Raw genomic sequence first — 12,005 nt, forward strand, 5'->3', positions numbered from 1 at the left:
AAAGTTAAACACTAACAGGAAAATCCCTACATCATTATCACTATTGTAGAGGACTGTTATTTTCCCTTATACATGATGTTTAACATTACCAATTACACTCAACATGGACATTAGAGTTCCAACGATAGTTTTGTGTACATTCAAGGTCTTTTTTCTACAGTACTCATTCAGTTTCCTAAGAAATTACTGCTTTCAAAATTCTTTTAAAATTGTAGAACTATACTGAACTGATAGCCAAAAACTTGGGATGAAATTTACACTAATTATTTTTTTCTGAATATATATATATATATATATATATATATACACACATATATATACATATATATATATACATACAGAAAAGAAAATGCAGAAAAAGAAAACAAACTTTCCCAATTCCTTTTCTCAGTAGTTGTTAAACTATGAAATTACTTACCAAGACATTCTGGATATGAAACATCCAAAAAACTGCTGGGCCAAGGACTGGGCTAAACACCTTCTAGTCAAAGGTGTCTCATCTATAATCATGGCACTATGTAAAAGATTTGTGCTGGAATTTAAAAGAGACAGCTAATTATAACCAAGAAAGAAACATGATTCAGTCAAAATAAAATAATCACACTTTTAAAATAAGAAAATTCAAGTTAGACATAAAAAAACAGATTACACTTCCAAAAGCTATCACATCTTTTTAAAATTCAGCTGAAATCCATAATCTTAATTAACTTTTGCCTAAAGCAAGGACTGCATTGTTTCCCATTCATTTCTGTGAAAAAAATATAAGTACCATTTTCTGGGAGAAGGGGAAATTATCATTAGCCAGAAATGGATATGTTCATCAGAAACTGATTTTCCTATGAAGGGCTCTTCTAAATTCAAAAACCTTTTGCCAATAATAACTATTAATTTTTTTTAAGTAAGCTCTACACCCAAAATGGGGCTTAAACTCACAAGTCAAGATCAAGAGTCACATGCTCTACCGACTGAGCCAGGCAGGCACTCCTATTAATTTTTTGTGCTCCATTGTTTACTTTCAAATACACTGACCTACAAGATCTTTCTAACACACTCCAGAGAGAATACAGGGGCCGTATTATTACTGCCATTTTACAGATGAGAAATTTTAGGCCCAGAAAGGGTAAAATCATTGAATCTAAGATATAATATTTATAAATCTAGAACCTTACAAAAAAAAAAGAAAAAAGAAAAAAAAAGAAAGGGATAAAGTGAAGACGGGTATAAGAACAAAATAAAGTTTTCTCTCTTTTTTAATTAGCAAAGACATTTCTGTCAACATCAGTAAATTTTTTAAATGATGCTAGGAAAAATAACCCATTAGACATCCATTATATAACTTGTATGATTTTTTTTTTTTTTACATGCATAGGCAAGAGACTAAAAAAAAAAAATCTATGAAACATTACTATCAGCTATATCTGGATGAAAATAATAGAAGTCTTTTGGGTTATTTTGAAATTTTCCTTTGTATGCTTTTCTACATTTTGAATTTTAAAACCATTCGATTTTCTATAAAGCCAACCATATTTAAAAGAAAAAAGTTTGAAACATATCTTAAAGTTGATCTGTCAACAGGGTAGCCTGTCTTCACATCATTACCCTCATTTGGGCATTTCAAATCTTAAGAAATACCAACCTAAATATACTCATAGAAGCATAAGCAGCCACTTCAACATAAGCCTCATCGATGAATACTGTCTTAAAACAGGAGTATGGGTATCGACATGTAAGAATTTCTTCATAAAACTCAAAAACTTCATGAAGATATGACGTAGTATGTTTAAGCAGTGGAAGAAGTTGAGGTAAACAAAAATGAGTAACCTGAAAATAAAAAGCAGAGAAGATTGATCATTAAATGAAAGTTTAATTTTAGTATTTTAAATTTCCCAAATGTCCAATTGTAAGGGAAACTTCACATTAATATAAATCTTAACAAATTCAAGGTAATGAGAGAAAATGCTAGTATGAAATTAATAATTACTTTTACTGTTTACAAAATATTCACTGTACTTGAAAACTAAAATCATGATGGATTATAAAGTCTGTGAAACGCTTAGATTCAAAGAAAATACAACTTTGGTTCCAAATTAAAATTTCTTCTGCATAACCACACAAAACAAGAAAGATTTAAACTTCCATAGCTTATTGCAAATCCACCTTTGATTCATAAATATCTAACCTAGTGAATATCGCACTTACCATAGTACTATTTTAATAATTAATAGTTAATATTAATCATACTACCTTCATTACATATAAAGAGCAGTTCCAGTAGTACTCCTAATATCTCAACCACATATTGAAAGCTATAGGGAAGCTTACTGGTAGTTAAGAGATGTGAAATACCAGCAACGGAAATTGTAATTCTGATCTCCTTACTATGTCACATCCCACCTTGGATATGGCCACTTGAATATCATATACCATCTCATCCCATACTATGATTCTGTGCCAAATAAATGGTATCAACAATGACAGAGATCACTCTGATTAGAATGACTTAGCAAAGTTTTATGCTGGAGATTAAATCTGAGCTAATCTTTTTGGATTGGACAAAAGTTTGATAGGAATGAAAAGGTCAAGTAGACATCTCAAAGTCAAAGACAGAAAGAAATATGGTATGGTCAGGAAAATCTACAGAACTATATTGAATATAACAAACAAATAGGAAAGTAATGAGAAAAAAGCTAGAAAGGAAAATTAGGGTCAAATTCTAGAAGATGCTGAAAGTCATACTAAAGAGTTTGTTTTTTTTTTTACTTAAAAAAAATGTTTTTTAACATTTATTTATTTTTGAGAGAGACAGAGACAGAGTGCAAGCTGGGGAGGGGCAGAGAGAAAGGGAGACACAGAATCCGAAGCAGGCTCTGGACTCCAAGCTTTTAGCACAGGGCCTGACACAGGACTCAAACTCATGAACCGTGAGATTGTGACCTGAGCCCAAGTCGGCTGCTTAACTAACTAACTAAGCCACCCAGGCCAGCTACCCTTTTTTATAATGTGTATTTATTTATTTGGATTGAGAGAAAAAATGCCCATGGGGAGGGGCAGACACAGAATCCCAAACAGGTTCCACACCGACAGTGCAGAGCCCAACATGGGGCTTAACTCACAAACCGCAAGATCATGACCTGAGCCTAAATCAGGAGTTGGGACACTTAACCGAATGAGTCACCCAAGCACCCCTAAAGAGTTCTGACTGTTGTAGGAATGTGGAGGCAAGGAAAGTTTTTAATGTATGATAAAAATTATTCTAACAGCATTAGAACAGATAGACACTAACATACCTGAGTACTGAACATCTATGTATGATTAATGGTCAAGGGCCCAAACTACATCATAACGAGCACTCCTCTTGGTATACAAACAAAAACCGAAATACTATTCATCAGAAAAAGATTCACTATTAAAAAAACCTACATGACAGCAAATCTGATAATGCAGCAAAAACTCTTTATTTGAGACAGAGAAAGACTAAGTCATGGTTTCGTTAAGTACTCAAGAAAAATATTTCTTAACTATCATTTACCTTTCTCCCATCCAATGGCTCGGAGTGGGAAAAAAAAATCCTTCCAAAATACAAAGTAGGTACTAGTCAAATGTTGATTTTACAGTTGATCATTTACCAAAGATAATAAAATTCACCGCCAATCTTATCAGTGAATATACTTTTAAGAATCAACGTCACGCCAGCAAAAGCAAAACCATTCATAAAATACCCTGAATATTTTCCATGAGTGACTTTTATAAATCTTGTGAGTTTCAGGAAAGCAAATTAAGAACAGAGTGAGGAGCTTACCGACAGTCTAAACCTAACTGCCCTCAATTTTTGCTCACATAACAGAAATACTGTTGAGATATATATATGGTCACAATATAAGTTTTATACTAAGAAAAAAAAAACCCTAATATTGAAAATGTATGGGACTAAGAATAAATAAAGAGAGATTCATTCAAATGTTACTTTAAACACATATAGAAGTAGAGAGGGTCAATAACCAATACATCACTTCCTAAACTCCAGAAGTCTCATGCTTGGGGAGGCCTCAATGCACTAATGGGTCTACCAATTAACATACAATTTGTGGCAAGATATGGAAGAAAACTGCAAGAAGCTTTCATGAGTATGTGGACTAGAATTCTAAACTCTGCCTCAGCCTTTTCTTTTTTCCTCTGTATATGCTAAAGTGAGAACAAATCTTGTTCTTTAATTTTGAAATTGTGGAGTGTTTCAGGTTCCAGAGATGGGGCTATAACATTCATAAACATAAACCAAACAAAAAGATGACATAAATACAAATTAGTTACAGAAATCAACCCACATACTCTAATCAAGGTATACTTGGGGTGCCTGGGTGGCTCAGTCATTAAGCGTACGACTTCAGCTCAGGTCACAATCTCGCGGTCCGTGAGTTCGAGCCCCGCGTCAGGCTCTGGGCTGACCGCTCAGAGCCTGGAGCCTGTTTCAGATTCTGTGTCTCCCTCTGTCTCTCTGCCCCTCCCCCGTTCATGCTCGGTCTCTCTCTGTCTCAAAAATAAATAAACGTAAAAAAAAAAAAAAAAAAAAGGTATACTTGAAGCTCTTTTGGAACACTAAGCTCTCTGTTGGAAAAAAACCTAAGACTTTAATATAACATTTTAAAAGGAATTCATTCAAGAATTCACATCATTAAATATATCAGATAAAAAATCCTTTTCTGTCTAATGATATTCTGGATAATGGAAAGAATAGTTAGGAAAAACTTAGCATTTCATTACTATGCTTCCTTTTATCAGGAATGAAAAGCTGGGAGAGAAAGGAGCAAGAAGCTATGACTCACCTCGTGCATATATGGATCTACAAGTATTTCAAAAGGTCCAATGGCCAAAGAGATATTTGACGCAGCTGTTGGAATGGTGAGCATATAATGGAAGGTCTTCTTCCTCATATCATGGGTATATACTGTCTCCACCAAATCTCCATTGGAAACAGCCACCATTGCGGCATCTACCGTAAATTCTAATTTCCATGTACATAATTCAGAGTATGAATCAACGCATGGGAACCAAAATCTAGAAAAAATATCAAAAGTGTAAAAAATATAGTGAGAGCGTAACCTACATTGTTTCCCCCACTTATAAGTTTGTCTAACTTTTATAGAGTATGTGTAAAAAGAAACTTAAGCTATCTGCCTGCTGAAGCTTGTTACTGTGCAACTTCAGACTTTGATTAAAGATAGAAACTTTTCGGGGTGCTTGGGTGGCTCAGTCACTTAAGCATCAGACTTCGGCTCAGGTCATGATCTCACAGTTCATGAGTTCGAGCCCTGCGTTGGGTTCTGTGCAACCAGCTCAGAAACTGGAGCCTGCTTCCGATTCTGTGTTTCCCTCTCTCTCTGCCCTTTCCCCACACACACTCTGTCTCTGTCTCTCTCTCTCAAAAATAAATAAGCTTTAAAAAAAAAAAAAAAACTTTTCTCCACATATTCTTTGGCAATATTAAGAAAATATATCATGTGATACAGCCAGTTTAAATCCTTAAAAAAGGGGTAGGCAATTCTTGGCTTCAAACTTCTAAATTAAAAACTATTTTCATTTGCATATTCACATTAGTTTTTATATAGTATTCATTACCAGAAACTAAAAAAGCTTACAATAAAGTTGTAAAAAACACAATATGCGGAATCTAATCCATAAATTAGAAAACTGTTTTGGAGAATGGGATTGGGATGCATGACATAAATTCCAACAGTGCTAGCAAAGCCAGACAAAAAATTTCTATTCCACATTCTATCAAGGTCAGGTTTTACTACATGCCAGGGTCTATACCTGATACTGCAACACAAAGAAGTATGAGACATCATCCTTGGCTTGAAGAAGTTAATAATCTGAGGATTATTAATAACAATCTGAAGAGAATACGCATACTGTAATATTTCAACAATATATAGTGAACTACTGAGCTTTGAGAATGAACTACAATCACACACAGCAATGAAGGAAAATCTCACTACCATGGTATTGAACAAAAAAGGCCAGATAAAAAGAGCATAATGCATACACTTCCATTCATATAAAGCTCAAAAGCAGGTATAATTAAGCTATATTACTTTAGAAATCAGAATAGTGGTCACTGTCGGGCAGAAGGATATGAGGGAAGCAGGTAGTGACTAGAAGTGAGTAGGAGGTGGGGACTCTGCAATGCTGGTAATGTTCTTTTTCTTGATGTGAGTGTGGATTACACAGGCTTATTCACTTGTGAAAATTCACTGAACTTTCCTATTTACAATTTAATTTTCTAGATGCCGTTTTACTGCAGTATAAAGTTAAAAAAATAATGAATTGGGATGATTTTAGAACAGTCTCTTTTTTGAAAAGTAAAGACAAAAGGGAAGACACAGGACTGAGAAGGAATGACTAGTGGAACAAAATTGAGAAGAAGTAAATCTGAGGATGAAGCTCATACTTCTCAATTTACACTAAACACATGTACTGCATATACATACAAAAAATTCAACTGAAAAATGAAATTAACTGAAATATATAAGAATAATCTACCTTGTGGAATTTTGATACCCACAAGAGAAAACATGAGCACCTCTCTCTGCCATACTTCCCTCAACACTGGGTACCACAAAATGAAGACCTCCTTTTGGCTGATCCAAAGAAAAATTGATGTGTATCTTTAGGACCTTTAATTCTGCAACAAATAAATATACATATACATTGATACGTAAATATATAATAAGGTAACAATGGTCTATATAGCAAGGCACTAAACATAAAACGAGAATTAAAAGCTCAGCTTTAAATGAAAAATCACACCACTTACCCTACTTTCAGCTCTCACCTTTTCTCCACCTATATTAACTCAATAGCCTGCCTCCACTGATGTCCTTCCACTCAATTCTAGTCACTGCTAGCTGTGTTCTCCCAAGATATAACTCAGGTCATGCCATATCCTCCTCCCAACTTTTCTGACAATGCTATACTGTCTAAAGAAAAAAGTTCAAAACTACCTATCACATAGGAAATTTAAGGACACTTAGGATTCAATGCAAAACAGTAAGGACTTAAAAAGTCCCCCACATTGTTATCCCTAGTTGACTTTGGGGAACAGGAGGAATAGGGAGTGAGTGGGAAAAGCTACCCAAGAATTTATGTAATATGTTATTTACATTATCTTTAATTTATACATAACAAATACATGTTGCTTTTGTAAGATTTTTAATCTTATGAAAAAGAGGTTTCTTTTAATTTCCCTCAGACCATCACAACCATATGGACTATGTCCATTCCCTGAACATGAAATGATAGCCTTCTATGCCTATCCCCCAAAAGTGGGCAACCCTCAACCCCCACCAAACACACGAACTATTAAAGAAAAAATAAAAAGCAAAAACAAAACAAAAATGTCTCACTTCCTCATCTTTGTTAATTTTTATAAGGCTAAATAAAAGTAGGCAAGTTATGCATAACAATTATAATGGCTGTGACTTTATCCAAGAGAAAACAAAGATTTAGAAATAATAAGAGTGTGCTCAAAAGTGCACAGTGGGTGTTAGGAACCCTATGTTCTAGCACTGATTTTACTACTATTTAGTGACCTTCAGTAGGTCACTTGCTGTCTAGACTTCAGATTATTCTTCTGTAAAAGGAAAGAAGTGAACTAGGTGATTTTTTTAGGATTCTCCCCGCTGTAACATGCTCTAATTTTAAATTGATTTGATATTGCATGCATTCTCAACTCTTGACAAATTGTTCTATCCATCCAATATTTTTTATAACTTTCACTTTAAAAAGAATAGTGAATGAGTTGTTTTTTGTCATAGCCCTTAATTGCTATTTTCCTATTAACCAGTGATCTTTAAAAAAAAAAAAAAGAGCTTCCAACTTCTGTATATTTCAAGTATTAATTTACAATTATGACATCATTAATTTTCATGTAAAAGTTTTCAGTCACTAAGTCTAACATGATTTTATTGTATAGTCAATATATTTTTGGTGTTTTACCATCAACATGTTTCCATAACTCTGAGGGAACCTTAATGCAAAGTTCTCCATTTCCTGCATCAGGATCCACAGCACTAACTGCAGCGGCATAAGCATTGGAAAAATAATTTAGATTTCTCCTGGGAAAAAAAAGAAAAAGAGATGTTTTAGTAATAAGCCAAACATTTCACCAAGTATTTTCTTCAATATTTGGTAGCATTTGTTTGTTAAGCGTTGTATCATTTTATATAATTTATGAGAATGCTTTCTGGACAAGTAACTATTACTCATCATGACAAAACCTACTAAATTATAAATACGATATCATATATAGCAAATTCGCCAATGCCATGTGATTATTATAATTACCATATCCTTCATTAATTTTGGAATGTCAAAGTCACTATACATTCCTGATAGAAGTGAAAAGAACATATGCAAAATTGAAGAAGTATTCTTTATCAATATGGCAAACATTTCAATCGATTCCACAAACTATGATCTCACAGAAATTAAGATGTTTAAAACAAGTTAGGATGGGAATCAAGTCCTTAAAATGTAGTACTGCTTACCTTTACCCCCAGTGCCTGACAATGTAAGCTTAAAGGAGGGAAACTTTTGGCTGCTTCACTGCTGTACCTCCTATATGCCAGGGGGGTATACTCTATAAACAGCTGTTCAATAGTTACTTGGCCTTATTTCCCACTGGATGAAAACAATACACATAAGTCTTATGAAGTTATTACAACCCTGTTCCCATCCAATTTTTAAATTTTATTTCATTAAAAACACTTTAAATGTATACTGACATATACAGATCTCCCTCAACTTAACCATGGTGTTTTGTCCCGATAATCCCATCATAAGTTGAAAATATTGGAAATTGAAATGAATTTAATACACTTAACCTACCAAACATCATAGCTTAGGCTAGCTTACCATAAACTTGCTCAGAACACTTATATTAGCCTACTGTTGGGCAAAATCATCTAACACAAAGCCTATTTTACAATAAAGTGTTGAACATCTCAGGTAATTTATTGAATACTATACTCAAAAGGAAAAACAGAATGGTTGCAGGGGTACAGAATTGTCCTAAGTATACAGATTATATAGCCTCGTGATCATGTGGCTGACTGGGAGCTGAGGCCCACTGTACAGCTCCATATAGGTACCACATATTTCTAGCCTGGGAAAGAAATCAAAACTCAAAATTCAAAGTACAGTTCCTACTGAAAGTGTATCACCAACTTTGCACCATCATAAAGTTGAAAAATTGTTAAGTTGAACTGTCTGAAGTTGGGGGCCGTCTGTACACATATTACATTTCCTCACTGAAACCTGTTTAAAGGAATACGTAAGAGATGGATGAAAGAAAAAAGACAAGGAATGATAAGAGCAAGATGAAAGACAACTCCATGAGCCATATTCTTGCTGAGCACCTTTATATTGATCATCTTGCCATTAGATGAATCCACGAAGTAAAGTCAGTCACATTTCACTAGCTCAGTAAGTTTTTAACTAGTTAAAAAACAAGTTTAATATACAGTACAGAGACGTTATAGGAAAAATTAAATGGGAAAAGGGCCATTAAAGAAAACAGTAAAGTTATGCCCTCTTAACCTGACAGAAGCCATTCCTCTCCCATCTCCATGTCTCTACTGATTAGGAAGGATTAGGAAGGATTTTAACAACTACACAACATAAGGCTCTGGAAGCAGTGAAACAGACTTCTCAATAATTTTAACAATTTCTTTGTTAGATAAATATGTAAAATAAAATGTGCAAGAACTACAGGATCACAATAAAAATGAAGGTTTTCACATACCATCTATATTTTTTAAATTATCATACAGTAACTCTCTTTCCTTTGGTATATAATTCCATAAATTCTTACACATGTACAACCACCGCCACAATCAGGATATAGAGCAAGTCCATCATCCCAGAGTCCCTTGTGCTATGCCTTGGAATCATACAGAACATGATTTTTTTTGTTGTTACTTTTGAGAAACACTCAGAGTGTGAGCGGGGGAGGGGCAGAGAGCGGGAGATACAGAATCCGAAGCAGGCTCCAGGCTCTGAGCTGTCAGCACACAGCCTGATGTGGGGCTCAAACCCACAAACCGTGAGATCATGACCTGAGCCGAAGTAGTGCACTTTATTGCCTGAGCCACCCAGGCGCCCCTGGAATGCGACCTTTTGAGGCTGGTTTGTCTCATGTAGTAAATCTTTGAAATCCATCTCAAGCATTACACATATCAATAATTTGTTCCTTTTTATACATACTGAATAGTATTCCACTGTACAGACTGGACCACAGATTATTTATTGTTATTTCATTCAGCCACTGAAGAACATATGGGTTGCTTCCAGCTTCTGGCTACCACAAATAAAACCACTATGAACAACCATGTATTAATTTTTATGTGAATTTAATTTTTATTTTGTAGTACAAATACCTAAGAGTGGGACTGCTGAGTCAAATGGTAAAAATATGTTAGCTTTGTAAGAATATGCCAAACTGTTTTCCAGAATGGCTATACCATTCCACATTCCCATCAAAAATATATAAAAGTGCCAGTCACTCTGCATTTTTGCCAGCACTTAGCCAACGTACTACCTAATTTTTTTTTAATTTTTTTAAAAGTTTACTTAGAGAGAGAAAGACAGAGACAGAGTGCAAGCAGAGAAGGAGCAGAGAGAGAGGGAGACACAGAATCCGAAGCACGCTCCAGGTTACGAGCTGTCAGCACAGAGCCCGACGCAGGGCTCGAACTTGTGAACCATGAGATCATGACCTGAGCCGACGTCAGACGCGTAACCAACTGAGCCACCCAGGCGCCCCAACATACCATCTAATTTTAAAGACTACTTTGTATATCTACAAACTGTAGTTTCTTTTCAATAAAAATGCAAAAACATGAAATATGAAAGATAGTTGAAGACACCATAATTTCCCCCTGGTTATCTGTAAAATTCAAAAATAAAAAACAATCATTACATAAAAAGCCAAACTGAAACATTACATATTAGACCACTCAGGGTTTTTTTTATGGGAAATTATTCTCACTTAATCTCCTCATTTCCTGAGAAAAGGTAAAGCGGTCCAAATAAAATGGTGAGTCACCGTAAGTGGAATCTACTGGAAAGCCAGTTATGAGGAACAATCTTCTCATGGTTTGGATTTCAGTGTTTCCTTTCATAATATGAATCAAATATGTTTCTTTTCATAATAACATCATAAAAGCCAAAAATTACAAGACAAGATTAGAATAAGTATTTTCAATTTTCAGAATAATAGTGTCCTTGTCCTATAACACCACCATCTCCAACCTCCAGTCTCCAACCCCATCCCCTCCTCAAGGAAACAAAGAGACAAGTAATGTTGTAGAAGATATTGAAAAACTAGTAATTTTCTCTAAGAATTTATTATAAGCATCCATATTAAAATAATGTTTTAATTCTTTGTCAGTAACATATACTTCTTAAAACTCAGGGGCAGGTTTTGTGAACGCTTAAGATTCAATTATTGGTAAACCCTTTCTCTCTTTTAAAAATATTCATGGAAGCATAATACACATCAGAAAAGCATATATACTCTAAATGTACACCTCACAGGACAAAAAGAGCCAGCATGCAGAGCATGAACAGAACTTTACCAGCCTCCCAGAAGCCCTCTTATAATCACTAACCAACCCCACTTTCCACCACCAAAGGTTACCCATTATTCTGACATCTAATGTGATAGATTAACAACTTCATATACTTTCTCTTGTATCTGACTTCTTCTACTCAATGTCTAGCCTGCGAGATCCAGACATACTGGTGCATGTAGCTAGTGGTCATTTATCTTGTCTCTGTTTAGAATTCCAGTGGTGTGAGAACATATTACAATCTATCTTCTACCACTGATGAGTCTTCAGGTAATTTCCAGTTCTGACTATTACAAATGTTGCTGTGAACAATTTTGTACATATTTTTTGGTGAACATATGAACACATTTCTACTGAGTATATACTAGGAGTGAGACC

At 34.7% G+C, this 12,005-nt stretch overlaps 1 protein-coding gene across 2 annotated transcripts in view; it reads right to left on the reverse strand.

Annotated features, from left to right (window-relative positions):
- Nucleotides 1-12,005, reverse strand: part of TAF2 (TATA-box binding protein associated factor 2) — a 95,665-nt gene that overhangs the window by 67,912 nt on the left and 15,748 nt on the right. For both annotated transcript variants that reach the window (XM_043601641.1, XM_043601640.1), the window contains exons 4-8: nt 7,993-8,111; nt 6,538-6,679; nt 4,821-5,052; nt 1,637-1,821; nt 419-532 (exon numbers count right to left, since the gene is read on the reverse strand). In XM_043601641.1, the coding sequence (XP_043457576.1) occupies nt 419-532; nt 1,637-1,821; nt 4,821-5,052; nt 6,538-6,679; nt 7,993-8,111 (792 nt within the window). The remainder of the gene's footprint in view (nt 1-418; nt 533-1,636; nt 1,822-4,820; nt 5,053-6,537; nt 6,680-7,992; nt 8,112-12,005) is intronic.

The sequence above is a fragment of the Prionailurus bengalensis genome, chromosome F2, assembly GCF_016509475.1.
Source record: "Prionailurus bengalensis isolate Pbe53 chromosome F2, Fcat_Pben_1.1_paternal_pri, whole genome shotgun sequence".
Lineage (NCBI taxonomy): Eukaryota > Metazoa > Chordata > Mammalia > Carnivora > Felidae > Prionailurus > Prionailurus bengalensis.